The following is a 22,465-nucleotide window of genomic DNA, read 5'->3' as shown; positions in this document are numbered from 1 at the left end:
GGGATGTGTGGAGAAGCCAGTAGCGACGGACGATAGGTCGGTTGAAACCCGCGTTGATGAGACACGGGTCAATTGACAGTCCTCGTTTATACTTTTCCAACAGCTCGAGCTTGTAATCTACGAATCGCTTCATTTTCTTTGTAATCCTCCCACTGGTGCTGAACAGACGTAAGGGTATCGTCTTGAGAATCGAGCGAAAGTCACCCTCGCAGCCATCACCGTGAATATAATCGCGTAATCGTAGCAAGTCCCGATACATTCGCATTTGCACAAAGGTTGCAAACCGCTGCTCGGGCGTCATGACTGAGACATGAATGAGAGTAGGCAACCGTTTTTTTTTTTTTATTTGTCGTGAGAGGTTACATGAGAGAGAGAGAGTTAGCCTCCAGCTTTGGTTTCGTAGCCGGGAAGACAGCCCAAATACGGGCGAAGGCTCGAGTCTAACCAATGGCTGGGGTTTCTCGACCAAAGTCCACCGCAACGACAGGTTCTCAGCTGATCACCAATCCGCAAAAAGAACGTCTTCGGAGGAGGCTTGAAGGTCAGGACCAAGGGCAGATCTCCCGTCAGTAGCCATTCGTAATCTGCACGAAAGGAGTGTAAGAAGCACGTATTAAAAAAAAAAAAAAAAACAGATACACGCACAGTCTTCTTCAGTCACAGAGTGACACTGATGATCCATCTCCTCCATCTTCTTCTTCTTCTTGTTCTTGTTGCTTTACGAGACGAATTCCTTTACAATGCACGTCGAACGGTACCGTCCGACAGCCGAGAAACGGTCGAATCAATCGGTCCGTCCAATGCTTTTGCTCTGAAAAAATGTGACTGGTTATAGAACGCATTAAAAAAAAAATAACGAGGAAGCGTACCTTTGGACCACAAACCACCGCAGTTGGTGCAGAAGAAGCGTGCGCTGCCAATCTCCCGAAACGCGTGAGGTGGGAAGAAACCGACTTCACGAGCCGCAAAGTTGTTGAAAACTGAAAACGAAACACTTCAAACAAACTTTTTTTCTCAAAACGGGCATCACTTACGAGGATCTTCCAAGCTGAGCATGGTTTTCTATACGATTGCTCAAACTGTCGCTACTGCTTCGAAATTTATACTAACGTTTATTCCCTCTCTCTCTATCGTCCTTGAACGTGTTGGGACATGTTTGGAAACAGCGGTCAGAACCATCATTTGGAAGCAACGATAACAACTGTTTTATTAACATTTGAATTTGCGCGCGCGCGCGCGCGTCATATTGAACGAGAAAATGGCGGTTTCCCGTAAGCGATACTATTACGCCAGATGCTTGCTCGCGCTCAAGGGATTTAGCGAACAAATCGATAGGCTGAACCGCCTCCCCTCTCCGTTGGTCATGAGTCCGGAAGACCACCTTTGTCACCAATGCGCAACACACTGTAAATATTGTGGGGTAGAATTTAACCGTCAGACGCGGAAGGTCTCGCATCACGACCACACCGTTTCGTAGAGCCCGGATCCTCAAATTTTGTCGCGACGCTGTGTGATACGTGTAACCTTACGTGTCGTAACACCAAAGAACTCGTCGTGTTAGTGCACAACCTGCAATACGATTTGAGCTCCCTTCTCCGCCACATGCACGTTCTAAATCTGGGTGAACCGTGGATCTTAGCTTTGAGTTCGGAAAAGATAAGAGGGTTCAACATTGGGGATCTCCATTTCCGCGATACTACACAGTTTTTCAACCTCTCCTTGTCGAACCTGGTGGAAACGCTACTTACCAGCGGTGGCGAAAGCGCCTTCCTTTGTACGCGCCAAATGTTTGATGACCGTTTCCGCTGTCTCCTAAGGAAAGGCGTTTATCCGTACACCTTCGTCGACAGTTTCGAAGCGTACGATTTGCCCGCGCTACCGCCAAAGGAAGCTTTCAAAAATGACCTGAACGATGAAGATATCTCGGACGAGGACTATCAGTACGCCCGTGATATTTTTGAATATTTTGAATGTAGCAACCTTGGCGATTACACGCGTCTGTACGTCACGCTCGACACCTGTCAGCTCTGCGACGTCGTGCTGTATTTCCGGAAGATTACGCTAGAGACGGATGGGATAGATATCTTACGCACCGTATCCCTCGCCAGTTACGCGTGGAGCAGCGCACTGAAGCTCACCAAAGTCAAACTCGAGCTCATGAGCGATCGTGAAATGTACGAAACGATCGAAAAGGGAATCAGGGGAGGCATTTGTAACAGCTTCCACAGATATTGTCGGGCTAATCACGAGGGATGCGACGATTACGACCCTCAACAAGAGAAAAAATTTATTCAGTACTGAGATGTAAACAGTTTGTACGCTTATGCCATGACTTTCCATCTTCCGACAGGTGGTTTTGAGTGGGTCGATCCTTGCAGCTGGGGCGATATCGATTTTCTCAAAATTCCTCACGATTCAGAAGTGGGATACGTGTACGTGGTAGACCTGTCCTATCCCGAAGAACTGCACGCGCTCACGAGGGAAGGAGGCATTGGCTCACTTGAAGGAGGCATTGGCACTGAACGCGCCACCCACGAGGAAATTGTTACTGACATGTTACGACAAAGAAAGTTACGTCGTGCACTATTATCTGCTCGCTCTCTACGTGAGGTTGTGCATGAAAATAAAACACATTCACGCCATCCTCTCGTTCCGCCAAGAGAATTTTTTGTCCGCCTTCGTGCATAGAAACCTCGCATTGGGGAATGCCTCAACCACGAAATTCGAGCGTTTACAGTATAAGACCATAACAAATAGCACGTTCGGGAAAACGATTCAAAATGTGAGACGCATGAAGAGGTACACCATAGCCTACGACAAAGAAAGCGCGCTCAGAAAAGCTAGTTCCGTCGACTTCCAGCATTTCCACATCCTGAGTGACAAGTGCATCTTGTACGAGATGAAACAGCGTCGTATCAAATGCACGCACCCCCTTTACGTGGGCTTTGCCGTTTTAGAGATATCCAAAGTCCGAATGTACAGCTTCATTTACGAGTCGCTCTTTTCTCGCTTAACCTGTCCAGTGCAGTTGATCTATGGAGATACGGACAGTATAACTTTTGCTCTCACGTGCGAGAGCCTCGTAGAGCAGCTGATGAAAATTCAGCACGAGCTAGATCTCTCCTCCTATCCACCGGACCATCCACTTTTCAACGCCGAGCACGCGAACCAGATGGGGTACTTCAAAGACGAAACGGGAGGAGGAGTTATTCAGGAAGTCGTAGCCATCCGAGCCAAAATGTACAGCATTCTCTTGGCCGGAACACACAAACAGATTGCGAGAGCGAAAGGAGTTAAGAAAGACGTGGTGAGGAGACACTTATTGCACGAAGTGTACCGAGATTCTCTATTCAATGAAAGGACAGTCTCTCAGAAGCAGTGCACCATCCAGAGCATAAAGCAAACAATGTACACCATTTCGAGAGTCAAGAAGAGCTTGGTCCCCTACGATGACAAGCGCTATCTGGTCGACGCCGTACGTTCCTTTCCTTACGGCAGCTGCGAATACGAGGGTAATTTCCGCTCTGTGTGTCTCAATGCATTGTAACAAAACACTCTCGTTTTTGCAGCACCGGAAAACCAGGAAGAGAGCCCTCGAACGTCATCGGGGATTGAGTAATACAACAAAGGACCAAGTCTGTGCACGCGTTGTCATAATAATCGAGAGAGTCTAAAAAATAATAAAATTGTAGCTCAGAAATATAGCTTCTGTCTTTCGCGCGCGCGCGAACGCAGGAAGAGGAGGTGGTTGGTGGTGGTGGTGGTGGTGGTGGTGAAATTGACGTATAAACGACTGTCTATTGCACCATCACTCTAGCCCGGTAGTCAAGCGTAAAGTCGACACTGCGATAAAAAGACGAAGACAGGAGGAGCACGGGTCATCGTGGCAGTGTGGTGGCGGAATGGATGTATAAAAAGAATGACCATTCCGACATCGTGCTGGTTCAGTGACCCGCGCAATGACGTCGCTGCGATGAAGATTACCCGTACCTTTTTTGGCATGTCCGATCTTCTCGTAATGTTCTATTCGTGTGGATCGAGCAAGTCAGGGAGAGTGCGAGCATCTATCGACGTGCTCAAGGGAAGAGTATATGTTTAGATTCAATAAAGATGTTTCAATGAAAAAAACAACAGAGTCTCGTCAAAGTTATTCAGACTGTTTAATGCGTTCCATTTCGATGACTAAACGGTATTTCAATAAATCAGTGACAAAATTGACAATGTAGACTGCTTGCAGATGATGTTGGTTCCGCAGTGAATACTTAATATGAGCAACGGCGCGAGCGAGGAGGTCCACGATGTCTGCAGACACGTAGTTGAATTCGATGTTCGTCGACTTCAAAAATTCACTGATCACTCCGAAGGGTCCATCCAGAACGCTTATAGAGACGTTCTTGTAACGGGCGTATATCCGACGCACCATTTCCTGTAGGGGGCCTGGGGATATCTTTCCTATATTGCCAAAAGCCACCATGTCTATGACGTAGCGAAAAGCAGAGATGACAAGCTCGTTTCGGGGACTCTCCTTGCTGAAACAGTCATTCTCCAGCTCTTCCCAAGAAGCGTGGATACGAGGACAAGTTTGCAAAGCGTGGTAACTGAACATTTCCAAGTATTGGTCTGGATGATAACGCGCGGATAGCGCGCTCTCCCTTTATACGGCGCTTCCAAATAAAAAACGTAAAGAAATGGGCGTCAGAACGAAAGCGAATCCTCCACCACCACCACCGTGCTCGAAGCGCATGCGCGAGACGTGAAGGGCGACGAGACCAAAACCGAAACGTCCGACGGCAGATGTGGTGGCGCTGCGAGCGCGCGAGACGTGAAGGGCGACGAGACCAAAACCGAAACGTCCGACGGCGACGTGGTGGCGCTGCGAGCGCGCGCGCGTGTGACTTATGCTCCGCGGAGAGGGCGCCAGATTCAGTTTTCTGTTTGCCTCTCGTCGGGTGCGGACGTCTGGCGCGTCGCTCGTATCGTGACCGTTGATGTGCTGGTGAACTCTTTAGTCATGTAAAGAAGATGGAGGGCGGTGTGTGTGCACACAGATATGCTTGGATGTCGGTGAGTTGTCGTTTTAATACTTCTTCTGTTGACGCGTTTACCTACCCCCTAACTGCGATTACTTGTCAGCGTGTATTGGAGTAGTGTATGTTTGTCGATTTACCTTGTTGCGATTAGCAGAAAGTCTTCCCCTTGTTGTTATTATTCTTGTCCGTGCATGCCCAAACATGTTCGCAATTCCCTTGTACGCCATTCTGTCAATGACCCTTGTTGCTATTCTCGTCGGTGCATGCCCGCACATATTCGCGATGGTGAAAATTTTGTGTGTGCCTGTTTTCGCGCGTGTTTTCCCCTCGTTAGCACTTTTTTGTTTTTTTCTGCATTCCACGGAAGTCCCCATGATGACAGCGGTGCTGCCACCTGACGTGATGCTTTCCGACCTGCCTGGTGTGACGCTTTGCAAATGGCGGCGCCCATGGGCTGATGCTGTTACCGAACCTGGACTGACACATTAATGAATTGAATGTGTATAGTAATGACTTGAATTATTAAATGAGTTTAGAAAGTGCATTTATGCGTATGTGCGCTTCTTTTCGTGTGTCTCATTATAGAATAACACGACTTAACGATAATTTGATATTTTCCTCCTCTCTCTCGTTGGAATGAATAGTAATTGAATTTATTAATTGAAAATTATATTCTACGCTCTATTATCGCATTCTTATGCGTGTATGAGCGATTTTAAGTGAAAAATCGAAAAAAATTTAAAAAATTGGGTGGGGGTGCAAATTGCAAAATTGGGGGTAACAGGGGGGGGGTGAGAGAGGAGGAAGGTGTCATGTTGCTCGCTAAGTCGTATTATTCTTTTACTACTAGTATTTTCCTCTGCGCGAAGCTCGGAGCTCCTGCTGTTAACCCCTGTTTCGATTTTTATGACACCCGCCTTGAGCACAAACCCGTCATCGTACGTAAAATACGCGCCGCGTTTGCGGCAGAGTTTCCTTCTCTGGCAAAGTAACGACCAGTCGAGCCTTAAGCCTAGACTTTAGTGGAGGGGACTTCGCTGGTTGATGGTGCAACTGTTTTTGGAGCACGACGTCGTAGGTTCCTCTCTCTCTCTCCGTCTTTTTTATTTTCGTTGAGAGGATTTTTGCTTTTCTTTTGCACGGTTACTTACTTTATTAACGTGTACGCTTCGTAAAAGAAAAGCGACGTTGGCAGCAGCGTTCTGTTCAGGAGTGGCATGTGACGTACTTGATGAGGAACCACAATTTTCCGATTTGTTAGTCATGGACTCATGATGTACGGTACTTCTAAACAAGTGTTCCTCAAACGTTTCCAGTACTTTCAGTACTAAACCCAGTGATGGCCAGTAGTTAACTACATATAGTTAAACTACCTGATTGTAGTTAAAAAGTACTTATCAACTACTTGCAGAAATGTAGTGGCAGCTACCAGTTATACTATTTCGAGGAGTTAACTACAGTAGTTAGGTTACTGCAGGCGCCAACTACTTCCGATTTTGCCGCAGGCTTTACGGCACGATTGTGCTTCCGACTTTTACCTTGAGCTACTTGTTTGATGAGAACGGAGGTGCAGAGCAATTGTGCCGCGGATTTTACGACAGTATGTGAATTAAGCAACGTAGGCACAAGAGTATATTTTAAATATCATTATCACTGCTTGTGATTCACATTTTGGTGTCCAACAACACTACAAGGGATTGGTGTTGATGGACAACGTTAAGTAGTTAAAGAAGTAGTTTTAACTACTCTCCTGAAAAGTAGTTGAGCTACTAGTTAAACTACTCCATCGCAAAGCAGTTAGTAGTTATAGTTAAACTACTGTAAAAGTAGTTAGTGGCCATCACTGACTAAACCTACCATGACCCCTACCTTTAAGCCTTACGAAAATTGACTTTTTTCAATGACGCAGATACAGTTACATTGTATAATTTATTTAAAAGATATTAACCACAGAGAGACCTACCAAAAATGCATATTTATGTTTTTTTTTAAACAGGGATTGACTGAATCATGTATTTTAATGAGAAGGATGTACTTGCTTTCGTGATACAAGCAAACCCATATGTTGTTATGTGTGGCTCAAGAGATATCGCTTGACTGCTTGGCCCCTCCATGACCCCCAAAAAAAGGCTCATGACCCGTTTGGTGGTCATGACGCGCAGTTTGAGAAACACTGCTCTAAGGAGTCTATCACACCGAATCATGATCTATTCATTAACTAGTTACAGTAGCTGTACTTACCTTCCTGAGGAGGTGACTTGTAACTGTGAATGGTTGCTACTTTTGGTGAAAGTGACCCTAAAATATAACCCTATAATGTAACAGTAATTAAGCTACTGGGATACTGCCATCTTTCGATGATCCGCCCGCGCGCTCTGAACGCCTGACAAACACAACGCGTTTCCGACGTGGACACTATGGACGCCCTTGTGCCGTGCCCTCGAAGGACGGTGACCACCGAAGCGATCGGTCAATCGGTGGGCCGATATTGGTACTGTCTTCCGTAGTCAATAAGATGCCGCGGTGATATACTGCAGGCCATCCATCAGCAACCTTCTCTAATGTTACCATTGATCCTTGAATGCCGTCGCATTCCTTATACGGGGTATTTCACGAAGGTCCTCCGGCTGAATAATTCGTAAGGAGGTGGCGCTATCGAAGAACTTCCTTGTCAGTGAGCATCCGTGAGACATCGGCCAAGAACTGAGCACTTAGCGGTTCATTTTGATACACTCATTAATTAAGTAAAACTCATAGTTTTTAACATGAGAGAACTGACGTCCTGAGGCTGGAACAACATAGAAGGGACAAATACATACAAAGCCTCAATTCTATGTTGTTTCAGCCTCAGAACATCAGTTCCCTCATGTTCAACAGTTGCCGCTTGCGTCGGTCCCATCACCTGAATCTGTGTATGAGTGAGCAAAAATGTAAGAGTGAAAGGAGGATGAGTGAGAGAGAGTGGCTGGTTTGTCCCTTCAGATGACGCACCCTTAGAAGTCGCTGGGGAGGTGCGTTAGCTTAGCGCAACTGGTAGAACCCTGGACCGGCGATCCAGAAGATGTGGGTTCGAGTCCTACAGCTGGCTAACCTTTCCAGTGACTTTCATCTTTCATCCTAACTTTTAAATTTTACTTCGGACGCTTTCGAAAGCTTTGTTTTACCGACCGGAACCTTCAGCGAAAAATGTTCCAGAGAAAAAACCGCGTCCACACTCAGTGACTTTTAGGGTAATTAACTGGTTTCGGTTTACGTATTAAATAGCATAAAAATAAATACCACGTTTTCATTTAAACAGAACTTAAAGTTAATGCTTCTGGCAGAGCCATAGCGTCTTTTTCTTTCTTTTTCCTTCTCTTTTTTTTTTCTCGTTCACATCGTCATTGTTTATGACTTATGTACATGGCGTCCATTAAGCAAAGTACGGGTGTTGTAATTATTATTTCTCCCTTTTTCCAGTTATGTGATGTGGTAGCCCCTTAGTTTTTGAAGACTCACAAGAAGTGTTTCATTTGTGTTTTTGTACTGTATATAATCGAGACTGCCTAACAGGCAGACGCACCCGCAGACGCACTGTGGGTGTCCTCATAAAAGTCGCAAATTTAGTCACATGGCACGGTGCGTCGAAGACAACTGCCTCAGCAGGCGTACGAACTGGCTGCATTTTACAGTGTGAGGCGACAGAAGCCGATACTGTGCCAATATGGCACACGAATGGACAATGATGAGGCTTTTTTCTGGTAAAGTGCGAGACTCCGCTGTTACTAAACGTTGGAACGTCTACGGAGAGACGAACTCTAATGGACTAAGACTAAGGACGAACTCTAACCGGACACCTTTCCATCATCATAACTTTCTCATCCCTTCCACAAGCGCAATGGGGCAGTGTACCGCCATAACCGCGGAGAATGACCCAGCTCATCATCATCCCGTTTATGTATGTATGTATGTATGTATGTATGTATGTATGTATGTATGTATGTATGTATGTATGTATGTATGTATGTATGTATGTATGTATGTATGTATGTATGTATGTATGTATGTATGTATGTATGTATGTATGTATGTGTGTGTGTGTGTGTGTGTGTGTGTGTGTGTGTGTGTGTGTGTGTGTGTGTGTGTGTGTGTGTGTGTGTGTGTGTGTGTGTGTGTGTGTGTGTGTGTGTGTGTGTGTGTGTGTGTGTGTGTGTGTGTGTGTGTGTGTGTGTGTGTGTGTGTGTGTGTGTGTGTGTGTGTGTGTGTGTGTGTGTGTGTGTGTGTGTGTGTGTGTGTGTGTGTGTGTGTGTGTGTGTGTGTGTGTGTGTGTGTGTGTGTGTGTGTGTGTGTGTGTGTGTGTGTGTGTGTGTGTGTGTGTGTGTGTGTGTGTGTGTGTGTGTGTGTGTGTGTGTGTGTGTGTGTGTGTGTGTGTGTGTGTGTGTGTGTGTGTGTGTGTGTGTGTGTGTGTGTGTGTGTGTGTGTGTGTGTGTGTGTGTGTGTGTGTGTGTGTGTGTGTGTGTGTGTGTGTGTGTGTGTGTGTGTGTGTGTGTGTGTGTGTGTGTGTGTGTGTGTGTGTGTGTGTGTGTGTGTGTGTGTGTGTGTGTGTGTGTGTGTGTGTGTGTGTGTGTGTGTGTGTGTGTGTGTGTGTGTGTGTGTGTGTGTGTGTGTGTGTGTGTGTGTGTGTGTGTGTGTGTGTGTGTGTGTGTGTGTGTGTGTGTGTGTGTGTGTGTGTGTGTGTGTGTGTGTGTGTGTGTGTTCGCCGAGAAGGCAGAGCCTTGGTAGTGCACCATATCTCAACTGTTTCTCTTTCGACTAGCCACCATAAAACACAGCACAGCACACAAGCACTCCCCTAGTCATCTCACAGAATGCCGTTTGGATCGATGGGACGGCTTCGCACAGAAGGTATGAAAGGTATGATGATGATGACGATTTGGGTTTTTTTTGGCGCATTAGCTACTAGGGCTATAATGCGCCAAACAACAAGGTAATGTGATGAACCCAGTTAAAAATTGAAATGCTCATATTAAAATAACTTGGCTAGTGGTGGCTTAAAAACACATGAAAGGGTAAGAAAAGAGCTCACTGTAAACTTCACAGTTTGTCAAGATATCCAATATATATTTCAAAAAAATATGTACTGCAGTAAAAGGAACAATAGCCTAAATCACCCAGCAAAAGAGCTGGATGAAGAGGTAAAGAGTAACGATAAAATTCAGTGAAGTGACGCTGACGATAACTTTCATGTAATGGGCATGTAATTAGAATGTGTTGGACCGAAAGGGGCTCTCTGCAGCGCACGCACTCAGGTGGGTCCTCCCCACGCAGCAAAAACCCGTGAGTCATGTATGTGTGTCCAACCCTTAACCTGCACCTTAAGACATCGTGTAGCCTGTTTTCAAGACTTTGTGAGCGATTTCCTGTTTGAGGCTTCACCAGGTGTAGCTTATTCTGCTCTTGTGTGCTCCAAAACTTCTGCCATTTTATGTTGATAGCATTCATCAAAAATAACCTGAGGTCTTGAACAGGGACACCAAAGACTGTTATGTCAGCTGAAAGTGCTGTGGCAGCTGCACGATCCGCATTTTCGTTACCCTGTATGCCCACGTGGCTTGGCACCCGGCAAAGGGTTAAACGATAGCCCTTGTTAGTTATTGTATTAGCTAGACGTCGTGCTCGCTGCACAAGAATTTTTTTTTTTTTGACTGAACATATTGCCTGCAAAGAGCTGAGGGAATCTGTATAGATGACTGATGACACAATGCAATGTTGTAAAATGTAGTTGAGTGTAATGATGATCGCATAAACCTCTGCACTGAATATCGACATGACTTTGTGTAAACGGTGAGTTATTGTGACTGTCCCAGTTACCATGGCGCAAGATACACCAGCATTTGTCTTCGATTCGTCCGTGCAAAACGCCACATGCTTTCCAAAGCTTTCTCTTAAACCCTCGAACTCCAGCTGCAGCACAGCCGTGGAAGTGTCGCTTTTTCTGTACTTGGTCAGTGAAGAGTTGGAATGTGGGGGTGGTTGCCATGGAGGCAGGCTCCCACCAGATTGCAAAAGCGGAGTGTTGTAGTGGGTAAAACCATAAAATTCAACTTCTCGTAAAACTCGCATGCTAAAAGGAGGAACGACTGAAGACTTGCTTAGGAACAGTTGTTCAAAAGACGTCCGTGTAACGCATGAGAGAGCCGCATGTTGTGGATGTGTGTGTGTAGTTGGAAGTTTAGTGGCGCGAGGGCAACTAAGGCCAAAAAGCGCCAAATCAATGAATTGTGAATTAATGGGTATGGATGGATTAATAAAATTACTGTTTAACACGTCATAAAATAGATGCTCTAAAAACTGTTAAATGAACCAAGCTTTTACAGGCTACTCATAAGCTTAGTAGTCTCTAAAAATTTGATGACATTTATGTGTGGCACAACTGGTTCCTCACTCAGCAGGAGAGAACGGTGATAAGGGATGTGATACCGATAAAACGTCGAGAAGTATGTGCGGCGATGATGTTCATATAAAGGACATGTCAGAAGAATATGTATTACTGTCAAAGGTTCGCAACAATGATGGCATTCTGGCTGTTCTTCACCTAACAGTAAGTGCAGATGCGTCATGTTGGTATGTCCAATCCGAAGTCTTGCAAATGTAACTTCATAAAATCTGTTTTTGTTGTAACTGCTACCCCATTCATTAACTGCTGGTTTAATCATGTGTAACTTGTTCTTGGTTTCTTTATTCCAGCTCTCCTGCCATAACGATAGCATGGCTCTCCTAAGCACTGTTCGGTGATGTTGTGGATAAGTACGAAGTTCAGTGCGTACATGACACTAAGATAAGCTCGTCGCATTGCTAGTGACCACTCATTGCACTCGACGTATAAGCTTTGAACGGGTGACGTTCGGAATGCTCCGAGGACCAGTCGCAAGCCCTGATGATGTATAGGATCTAAGCACTTTAGGACAGATTGCCCTGCCGATCCATAAACTGCACATCCGTAGTCCAGCCTGGACCGAACTGTAGACATGTAGATCTTGTACAATGTTTCTCTGTCTGCCCCCCTAGACCTGTGAGACAGAACTTTTAAAAGGTTTAAAGATTTCACACATTTAGCCTTCAATATTTTTATGTGGGGAAGGAAGGTAAGCTTTTTGTCAAAGACTAGACCTAGAAATTTACATTCTGTCCCTACAACAAGATCACTGCCGTTCACTTTAAGTGATGGCTCGGGAGACATTCCTCGAACTCTTGAAAATGGCACACATACGGTCTTGTCTGGGGAGAATTTAAAGCCATTTTCACTGGACCATTTAGTTAGCCTGTTAATTGTGAGCTGCAGCTGTCTTTCGCACATGGCTAGGTTGCAGGAAGAATAAGATATTTGGACATCATCAACATAGAGCGAGTACTTGACTGAAGTGGGTATAAGCTTAGCGATAGTGTTCATTTTAAGAATAAATAGAGTAACGCTCAAGACAGATCCTTGTGGGACACCATTCTCCTGTACAAAAGGACGCGAAAGGGTTGTGCCGAGTTGGACCCTGAATGATCTTCCTTGAAGGAAGTCGGCGATGCAGTGGAACACACGACCACGTATTCCACATGAATGCAAATCAAGCAAGATTCCATATCGCCATGCGGTATCATAGGCCTTTTCAAGGTCGAAAAATGAAAACAGACACACAATGTTGTTTTCGTACAAAGGCTTCGCGTATGAATGTTTCTAAACGAACAAGATGATCCGTAGTGGAACACCCTGTCCGAAATCCGCACTGATATTGGTCAATGCACTCATTTTCCTCAAGAGGGTGTATGAGACGGTTATTCACCATTCGCTCAAAAGTCTTCCCGAGACAACTTGTGAGTGCTACAGGCCTTAGCTTGATGGATTTTATGCATCTTTTCCTGGTTTTAAAAGCGGGATAACTGTTGCAACCTTCCAGCGAGAAGGGATATGTCCCCTTTGCCATACAGTATTAACGAAATCAAGAAGACTTTCCAGAGAAGTGTTTGACAAATGCTGTAGCATGGAGTAAGTTATTCGATCTGGTCCAGGCGCTGTGATTTTTGATGATGACATTGCCCTTAACAATTCTATCATTGTAAAAGGCATATTGTAAGAATACTTGTCGTAAGCTCCACTAGGAAAATTCTGTTTCTCCTTCTGTTGTTTGATTTTTAAGAAGTCGCTACTATAATGCAAGGAGCTCGAAACCCCCTGAAAATGCTCACCAAGAGCATTGGCCTGTTCATCCATGTTCTGACACGTTGTGCCATTTATTTGTAACAATGGGACAGTAAAGCTGGCATATTCACCCTTGATTTTCCTGAGTCTGTCCCATACAGTTTTTGTGGGAGTCTTCGTACTTAAAGAGGATACAAAATTTCTCCACGATTCACGTTTTGCTTCTCTTCGTATCCGCCTTGCTTTTGCCCTGGCTTTTTTAAATATAATTATATTTGTTGTTGTAGGGTACCTTCGAAAGGTACCCCATGCACGGTTTTGTTCTTTACGAGCTACCTCGCAATCACTCGTCCAGCAAGGCTTTGGGCACTTGGGGAGACGACCGGATGTTTGCGGAATGGAATTAGTGGCTGCCCTTATGATCGTGTCTGTAATCATGTTGCTCATTTGTTCAACAGCCATACCTTGAGTAGAAGACAGTGAAAGATCGGCTTCTCTCTGAAACATGCCCCAATCTGCCTCTGATAATTTCCAATGAGGTGGACGTGTTGCAAGGGTATTTGAGGGCAGGTGTAATTTTAAGGTAACTGGGAAGTGGTCAATTCCACGAGGATTTTCATCCACTACCCAGTCTAGCATTTGGAAAATGGATGGGCTACACAGAGAGAGATCTATTGCAGAGAATGTCTGTGTAGCAGCGTTCACATATGTTGGTGTACCAGTATTGAGTAGACACACTGGCCTTGAGAGTAATAGCCGTTCTAACATTTTGCCACGACTATCCGCCCTTGTACTGCCCCATAAGTAGTTATGGGCATTGAAATCTCCCAATAAAAGAAAGGGTGGTGGGAGCTCATCTAACAGACTTTCGATTTGTTTTTGTCCTACCAGGCCTGACGGCGGTAGATATAAGGAACATATGGTTAGGATCCCATGAAGACATATCTGAACAGCAACTGCCTCAAGTGTTGTTTTCAGTGGAAGGTGTTTTGCAGGGATGGTCTTTGATGTGAGAATAGCAACACCTCCAGATGCACGTGTTGCGCCTACTCGATCTTTTCGGAACAGGTTCCATCGCCGGAATGTTTGTGTGTGTTGTGGATTCAGATAGGTCTCTTGTAATGCAAAACAGAGTGCATCGTACCTGTCCGAAAGATCATTGAAATCGTCAAAATTGGAGAGCAGCCCTCGACAATTCCACTGAAGGATCGCCATAATAAAGAAAATTAGGGAGATATGTACAAGACATGTCTGCAGTATGAAGAACAGTGTACTGTTTGAGGAAAGTTTCATTGTTTTTTCTTTGGGGCCATTATTGGCTGTCTCGGAGTTTTCTTCCGAGCAGCCGCTAGTTCTTTTGGAGATATATCAGGAAGTGAGCCACTTCGTGAAACATCTCCCTTAGGCTTCCTTTGAGATTGCAAGCTCACGCTCGTGAATGAGCCTTGCGAGCTCGTGTCATCATCGCATTCCATGGAGCTTGCCTCCACAGTTTGCGATGATGACGGCGGCGTCTGTGAAAATGACCCCACAGAAGAGGATTGCGAAACTTTTGTCACTGTTACGGGAGGTGGTGTTTGAGAAAGAGGTGTATGTGTTTCTTCACTTTGTGTTGACTTTTCTGTCTGCGTTGCACATGAAATCATCTTTGGTTTCTCTTTAACGACAGATGAAAAGGATTTCTGGAACAGGAAGGGAGATGCCTTCTTCCTTGCTTCTGGGTAACTTAGTTTCTGTGTAACTTTGATGTGCATAACCTCTTTCTCAAACTTCCACTTTGGACAAGACCTAGAGTATGAAGGGTGGTCACCTGCGCAGTTGACGCAATGATCCGGCCCTCTGCACTCCTTAGAGTCGTGGTCCTGCTTGCTGCAGCGGGCACAGCACGCAGAACCTCTGGAAGCATCGGAAGGATGGCCAAAGCGGTTACACTTGAAGCATCTGAGTGGATTAGGGATATATGGCCGCACCTCTGCGGTCAGATACCCTACCTTCAGCCTTTCTGGTAAAGTCGGGCAGTCAAATGTGAGGATTGTGTTGCGTGTCGTTATGTACTCATTGTTCTTCCTGATTTTGATTTTTCTTACGTCGATCACCTTTTGGCTTTTCAGATTTTCAAGAATCTCTTCTGACGGAACATCAATGAGTTCAGCTAACGACACAACACCACGGGAGGTATTCAGAGTCCTATGTAAAGTTGATATTTTGATACCGAGCATCTGCTGTGTGTTCAGAATTCGCTCACAGTCGGCTTCCGAGGTACATTTAAGCAATAAGTCACCTGATCTGGGGCGCTTAATTTCAGTCACATTTTTTGACAGCGATGCCACCGCCTTCTCAATGAAAAACGGTGACATTTTTCCAAGTGGAGTGTTCTGTTCACTATTAGTGCTTGCACTGCTAATGACAACGTATTTTGCTTGAAAGGCGTCGAACGCCTGTTTGAAGACTTCGGTCCGCGGGCGCTTGCTGCCCGCGATCGAGGAGGAAATAGAATTTTTAACCATATGAGGTGTAAGAAAATGAATGTTCCCATTGGTCACCCACACTTCACATTCATACATGTGGAAAGGTCCCGGAGTTTTAAGGAAAACCCATCGGCCGGAGCTTGACCAAGACCCCGACCGCCACCGTTCAAGGTTTCTGACCCTTCACCTTGGATCCCCTCGGCACGGTACGGATAACACCTTAGGACTGGGGGCTGGGGTCCGTGGTGGCGCCACTCACCAAACACCACCCACACACCAGGAAGAGGGGTCGTAGTCAAAAGCGTCTTCAGATCGTTCACCGTTCGGGTTATCGACGACCTAGCCTGACTTCGAAATTTCCTTATGCGATCAAGATCCTCCATTTCCTTACCAGCGATGAGAGTCGGTGCGTCCTTATAGCATCCTCAATGCTTCCTAGTCGTAAGCTGACCCAGCGGGTCCAGGGTTTCGGCACCAGTGTATAAGGAAGCAGGAGACGTCCGTAAGGATCGGTGGCAAAGCTTTTAATGACAGTAATGGCGGAAGAGAAGATCGAGGGCGGAAGCTCACGAGCTCCCGTGTTCCTGCAATCCTGTCGTCTTCCTTAACAAGCTTCTTTTGTTTTCTTTATGTACCATGGGGGGTTTGTTGCTGATTTCTCGATATCTCTCTTGTGTTCCTTCATTCTTGTTCGTGTCTTCCTTCCTGTTTCTCCGATGTACACGGCAGGGCAATCTTGACAAGATACCTTGTATACCACGCCTCGTCCTTTTTCCGGTGGCGTTCTGTCCTTGGGGTGGCTTAGTACGTTCCTCAGCGTTGTCGTGGGCTTAAATGCAGTTTTAATGTTCACCTGGGAGAGCACCCGTCTAACTGGTTCTGACACACCCTTCAGGTAGGGGATGGTAACGTACATGGGTCTTTCTTGAGTACTTTCCGCCTGTTCCGGGCGTGTATTCATCATTCGGCGGTATGTATCACAGATAAACTGCTCGGGGTATGCCCTTCTTCGTAGATCCGCTTTGGCCTTTGTTATTTCTTCATGTCTTTTCTCATGATCTGAAGGGATCTTCATGGCACGTGAAAGCAGGGAACGAACAACCGATCGCTTGTGTTCAAGAGGATGCCCCATGGGCAGCCCAATTTCAACGACCATTGCCAACTTAGTCATGGAATTTGTTGAAGACAAGGCCTTAGAGGACGCAGGACAATTCGTCACCTTTTACAGACGTTATGTTGACTACACATTTGTGATTATTAAGAAGAATTTCACCAACGCATTCTTTGACAACCTGAACAGCATTCATCCTAACATCCAGTTCACGTGCGAGGAGGAGAAAGAGAAAAAGATCGCCTTCTTGGATGTCCTCGTGCAAAGAGACCCGTGCGGAAACTTGAAGACCTCGGTTTACAGAAAACCGTGCGACACAGGTCACGTCCTACATTATGGTTCGGGGCACCCTCTTGAACACAAGCGATGAGAACTACACGACTGCCGTGGACATACTTCAGAAGCGATTTGGGAAGAACGACCTTCTTGTGACCGAAAACATGGGGCGCCTTTTCGAGCTCAGGACTGTTCGGTCCAGCACCGACGTAAAGGGGTTGCGTGAGCTCCACGAGACTGTTACAGTGCGCATCAGAAACCTGAAGAGCCTAAATGTTACGACAGCACAATACGCAATTCCGCTTCGGCAGGTCATCTTGAAGAAGATTCCTAGAGACCTCGAAATGGACTTCTACTGTCGCGGTCGCACATATCGAAGGATTGCAGGGTAAGGCGGGTCTTGCAGTGTGATCGCTGCCATAGACGTCATCTTACTCAGCTGTGCCCCGGAGTCAACTCATCCAGCACTGAGCAGTCCCCGCAGTCGTCTCAGTCTACAGCACAAGAGCCGTCGACGGTGCATGCGTCCACGGGAACTGTTGTGACGTCTCTTTCTTCATCCTCTGCCGTTTTGCCAGGCGTGGCGGTCCTTCTGCAAACAGCCAATGTGCGGATTGAAGGAACTGATGGCCGGAGAAGTCTCGCACGCATACTTCTGGATGGCGGCAGCCAACGCAGTTTTATTCGACAGGATATGTCGACGAAGCTCGGATGTACACTGCTTCGATCCGAAGATTTGCATGTTGGGGCCCTTGGAAACACGGCGTCAAGCTGCACGAAGTATCGATGCGTGCGGGTTGTCTTGCGCAGCCAATTTTCGGCATCATGTATGGCAATCGAGGCGGTTGAATACCCCGACACCTGCTCCGATGGATTGCCTGTTCTCGATTCGCACTCAGCGCAACACGTCAAGAATATGGGTCTACAGCTTGCTGACGGGCCCTCATCTCCCACCGATATTTCATTATTGATTGGAGCGGACTTTTATTGGGGAGTTGTGACTGGAGCAACCGCCCGTTTATCAGATTACCTGGTGGCAGTTGAAACTCTGTTTGGGTGGACGATTCAAGGCTCAGGCAGGTGCCAGCGGTGGTCACTGTCACATCCTGTCGGTTCATGTTCTCCATGTTGAGGTGCACCAGGAAGATACCAACGTCATCGACCAGCAAATCTCCGCCTTTTGAGAGTTAGAGCATTTGGGCATCATTGATCGCACCAGTCCGACTCCGACGGTGACACTGTCCTGCGACAGTTCCGGTCCACAGCGCAGTTGTTAAACGGTCGTTACACCGTGCGTTTGCCTTGGAAGTCGGAAGCGCCTGAAGCATTGGGTGACAACAAGAAGCTGGCGGTCCAGAGGCTGGATAGTACGATCAAACGATTACGGAGAGACCAAACGTTGCTGGAAGAATATGATTCCACCATACGTCAGTATTTGCGTCTTCAACACGCTGAACGGGTCCTACAACCGGAGTTGGTGGCCGGGCCTCTCTATTATATGCCGCAGCACGCAGTCATCCGAAGGGACCGTGAGACAACAAAGGTTCGAATTGTGTTTGATGCCTCGTCGAAGGCTCAAGGTTCTCTCTCTCTCAACGAAGCTCTTCACGCCGGCCCTAACCTTAACCCTGACGTGCTGCAATTGCTGTTGCGGTTTCGATCTTATCATGTGGCTCTGACAGCGGATATAGAGAAGGCGTTTTTACAGATCGTGCTGGACAGTGCTGACCGAGATTGTTTGCGTTTTCTGTGGTATGCCACGACGCCACGGGGAGGCGAACCGTTGCCCCCAGTAGAAATTTGACGCATGACACGAGTGCCTTTTGGAGCCAAGTCCAGTCCCTTTCTTCTCGTTGCCACTATACGTCACCACATGAGAGCAGCAGAAGAGACATACCCACGCACGGCGTCCTTACTTTCCAGCCATTTCTATGTGGACGACCTCGTTGTTGGTATGCCATCGCCGGAAGAGGAACTTACTGTTTACCACGAGTCGCGGCAAATCTTCCGCGACGCGGGCATGAAACTGGTTAAGTGGACGAGCAATAATGCTCAGCTCCGGCCTACCTTTGACGCCGATGGGACAGGAAGTTCGACCACGTCGCCACTAAGGAAGGTCCTAGGAATTGTTTGGGATATCGAGACAGATGAAATTCGGTATCCGTTGAAGTCAATATCGGAGTTCCTGGAGCAACGGTCGAATACAAAACGGTATGTACTGCAAGCAGTGGCTCTCATTTATGATCCCTTGGGCTATGTGGCGCCTTTCGTGTTGACAGCCAAGATTTTGCTACAACGGATTTGGCTCTCCAAGACGAGTTGAGACGAAGAACTACCAGAAGACCTGATGGGAGTGTGGTCGTCTTGGTGCCAGCAGGTGCCTTTATTGTCTCGCGTCTAGTTACCACGGCGGCTCGGCGGGAAGATGTCGGAGGGCAGCATCGCGCTGCATATGTTTTGCGACGCGAGTCCGCGAGCATACGGTGCGGCCGCATACCTGGTGACGCTCGACAGGGACGGTCATTACAGTGCGGATCTTCTTTTGGCAAAGTCTCGGGTGGCCCCGGTCAACACGGTCTCCTTACCGAGACTCGAGTTAATGGGTGCCGTCATCGCGACCAGGCTTATGAGGTTCTTACAGACGACGTTATCTCTGTCCACCGTACCCACTGTGTTATGGACGGACTCTGAGATAACACTCTACTGGATTTACGGATCGACGAACGACTGGAAACCTTTTGTACAGAACCGGGTGTCGGAGATACGGGCTGGTACGGAGCCTAGTCAGTGGCGCCACTGCCCCGGCAAAGAAAATCCCGCTGATCTTCTCACAAGAGGCACTTCATGCCTCCAATTGCTGAACAACAGTGCATGGTGGCAGGGGCCCTCGTGGCTTATGGATCAGGAGTCTTGGCCTCCAGCGTGGCGTACTCCGGATGAACCCTGCGTCGAGGCACGAAACGAAACAAAGGCCCAGACGGCGTGCTGCGTACCCATCTTGGCAACTACTACCCTAATGGATGTTGCCAAATACAGTTCGCTCCACCGGCTGCTGAGAGTTACCGCTTGGGTGTCAAGATTCCTGCACAACTGTAGGCATACCACAGCCGAACGGAGGGGACCTTTGACGGCCGCCGAGGTAGTTGCAGCGGAAACATACTGGGTCACAGCGGCACAGCGGCAAAATTTCGGTTCTTATCCCGCGGTGCACAAGTCCTTACAAAATGTGTCTGTCTTCCATGATGACGATGGCGTTCTCCGTTTGACGGGCCGCCTTCAGTACAGCGATTTTGAAGAAACCAGAGGCATCCCATCGTCATTCCCGCTGACCACCCGTTCACCGCTCTTTTAGTTTTCCGGGCTCATGTCAGGCTTCTGCATGCTGGAGTTCAGGAGACACTCGCCGCGCTTCGGGAAGAGTACTGGGTTCTCCGTGGTCGTCAGGCTGTGAAGAGGATCCTAAATGGATGTCGCACTTGCCGACGAGCAAAGGTTCAGGCGTGCACAGAAGTTACCGCTCCGCTACCACGAGACCGCTTGTCACAGTCCGCACCATTTGAAGTGACAGGCACCGATTTTGCGGGTCCACTGTACTACAAGTGTTCAAAAGGCGGCGGAAGAGAGTGCTACCTCCAGATTTTTACCTGTGCCGTCACTAGGGCTGTTCACCCAAAGCTGACGAAGTCTATGTCTACCGAGGATTTCCTAATGGCTCTTAGAAGGTTCGTATCAAGACGGGGCGGGGCGTACCCGCCACTATATATTCAGACAATTTTCGGACATTTAAGCGAGCCAGTCGCGAACTCACCCCTGCCTGGTTGTCACAAAACGCTCAGGTAAACGTACTCTTGACTGCACGACGGATCACCTAGAAATTCATAGTGGAGCTAGGAGCATGGTGGGGTTGGTTTTGGGAACGCCTGATTCGCAGTACCAAAACTTGCCTGCGTACAGTCCTGGGTCGAAGCGCCCTCCGCTACGAAGAACTCTCTACCGTTCTCACAGAGGTGGAGGCGGTGATGAATTCTCGGCCTCTGACGTACCTGTCCGAAGATCCAGACGACCTTTCTGCCGTCACACTTTCTGATTGGGCAAAGGCTCACCGCGCTTCCGTGTCGCGAACCCGAAGCAGGAACAACATCTACAGCGCAACAGTTGAGACGACGGTGGATGTATCGGGAAGAATTGACTCATCAATGCTGGAAGAAGGGGGTTAAAACGTACATCCTCCTCCTGAGATCGGCCAACGTCTGCAAGCCCGTACCATCACACAGCGTCGCCGTCGGGGACCTAGTACTCATTGCTGCAGAGTCAAGGCCGCGAACATCGTGGCCTCTAGGACATGTGAGTCACGTAACACAGAGCCCAGATGGAAGGGTTAGATCCTGTAGAATCAACTTGCCAGGAGGGAAAACCGTAAGCCGGGCAGTACAACTTCTCTACAAATTGGAAGCTGATTGACTTGTACTTCCGCGCCGGGGAGCGTTAAGGAAGACGACAGGATTGCAGGAACACGGGAGCTCGTGAGCTTCCGCCCTCGATCTTCTCTTCCGCCATTACTGTCATTAAAAGCTTTGCCACCGATCCTTACGGACGTCTCCTGCTTCCTTATAAAGCTATCAATCGACAACCAGGCCCCCTCCCAGAATGCTACGCTCCTCTTCTGCGTAAATACCCGGTGACGACCAGGACAGCGTCATTCTGATGATGGGACTCGAATGGGACCCGAAACGTTAACTGTATTTTTGTTATGTTTGTTGATAGCCGGTGCGGTTCAAACTATTAAAAATAACATTCCATTAAACACCACAACCTTCACACACGGCTTGTGATTGTGTCAGTTGATGCAGCAGCAGCGGGATGGCGGGAACAAGAGCGCTGCGATCCGGGCGGGTTCCAGAGATGAGGTGTGAGTGCTGAGTGGTTGGGTGCTTGTCCCAGCGAGCAGATGTGCGTGGCCACACGCTAGGACGGTGCCTGTACAACTGGCTGCCAGGCGCAGTAGCTCGTGGCAGCAGAGGCGCGTCGTCGTCGTCCACGGGCCGCCACACCACTCCCCCCTCAGACACGGAACGGTGCATGCGGTTGAGGTCGCGTCGATACCATGAAGAGGAAAATGAGGACGACTCGTGGATGGTGGACGACTGGACACACGGCTTGTGATTGTGTCAGTTGATGCAGCAGCAGCGGGATGGCGGGAACAAGAGCGCTGCGATCCGGGCGGGTTCCAGAGATGAGGTGTGAGTGCTGAGTGGTTGGGTGCTTGTCCCAGCGAGCAGATGTGCGTGGCCACACGCTAGGACGGTGCCTGTACAACTGGCTGCCAGGCGCAGTAGCTCGTGGCAGCAGAGGCGCGACGTCGTCGTCCACGGGCCGCCACATCACTCCCCCCTCAGACACGGAACGGTGCATG

General features: G+C 47.7%; 2 protein-coding genes and 1 long non-coding RNA gene across 3 annotated transcripts; 2 read left to right on the top strand and 1 right to left on the bottom strand.

Annotated features, from left to right (window-relative positions):
- The first annotated feature begins 4,911 nt into the window (after positions 1-4,911).
- Positions 4,912-5,574, top strand: LOC135373484 (uncharacterized). Its single transcript, XR_010416488.1, has 2 exons — positions 4,912-5,064; positions 5,398-5,574. It is a non-coding gene; the product is annotated as an uncharacterized LOC135373484 (long non-coding RNA).
- Positions 5,575-14,486: 8,912 nt separating this feature from the next.
- LOC135373450 (uncharacterized) lies at positions 14,487-15,554 on the bottom strand. The gene has a single exon (XM_064606650.1). The coding sequence runs from the start codon at positions 15,552-15,554 to the stop codon at positions 14,487-14,489; it is 1,068 nt and encodes a 355-aa protein (XP_064462720.1).
- Positions 15,555-19,477: 3,923 nt separating this feature from the next.
- On the top strand, positions 19,478-20,404 carry LOC135373449 (uncharacterized). The gene has a single exon (XM_064606649.1). The coding sequence runs from the start codon at positions 19,478-19,480 to the stop codon at positions 20,402-20,404; it is 927 nt and encodes a 308-aa protein (XP_064462719.1).
- The last annotated feature ends 2,061 nt before the right edge of the window (positions 20,405-22,465 follow it).

The sequence above is a fragment of the Ornithodoros turicata genome, unplaced genomic scaffold (assembly GCF_037126465.1).
Source record: "Ornithodoros turicata isolate Travis unplaced genomic scaffold, ASM3712646v1 Chromosome25, whole genome shotgun sequence".
NCBI classification, from domain to species: Eukaryota; Metazoa; Arthropoda; class Arachnida; order Ixodida; family Argasidae; genus Ornithodoros; species Ornithodoros turicata.
Note: the sequence above shows the minus strand (reverse complement) of the source record. Positions and strands in the feature narration are given on the sequence as shown.

What these genes read in the sequence shown, in the direction of transcription:
- LOC135373449 (XM_064606649.1), top strand. Translation starts at nt 19,478, where the DNA reads ATGTCGGAGGGCAGCATCGCGCTGCATATGTTTTGCGACGCGAGTCCG.
- LOC135373450 (XM_064606650.1), bottom strand. Translation starts at nt 15,554, where the DNA reads ATGTCACCGTTTTTCATTGAGAAGGCGGTGGCATCGCTGTCAAAAAAT.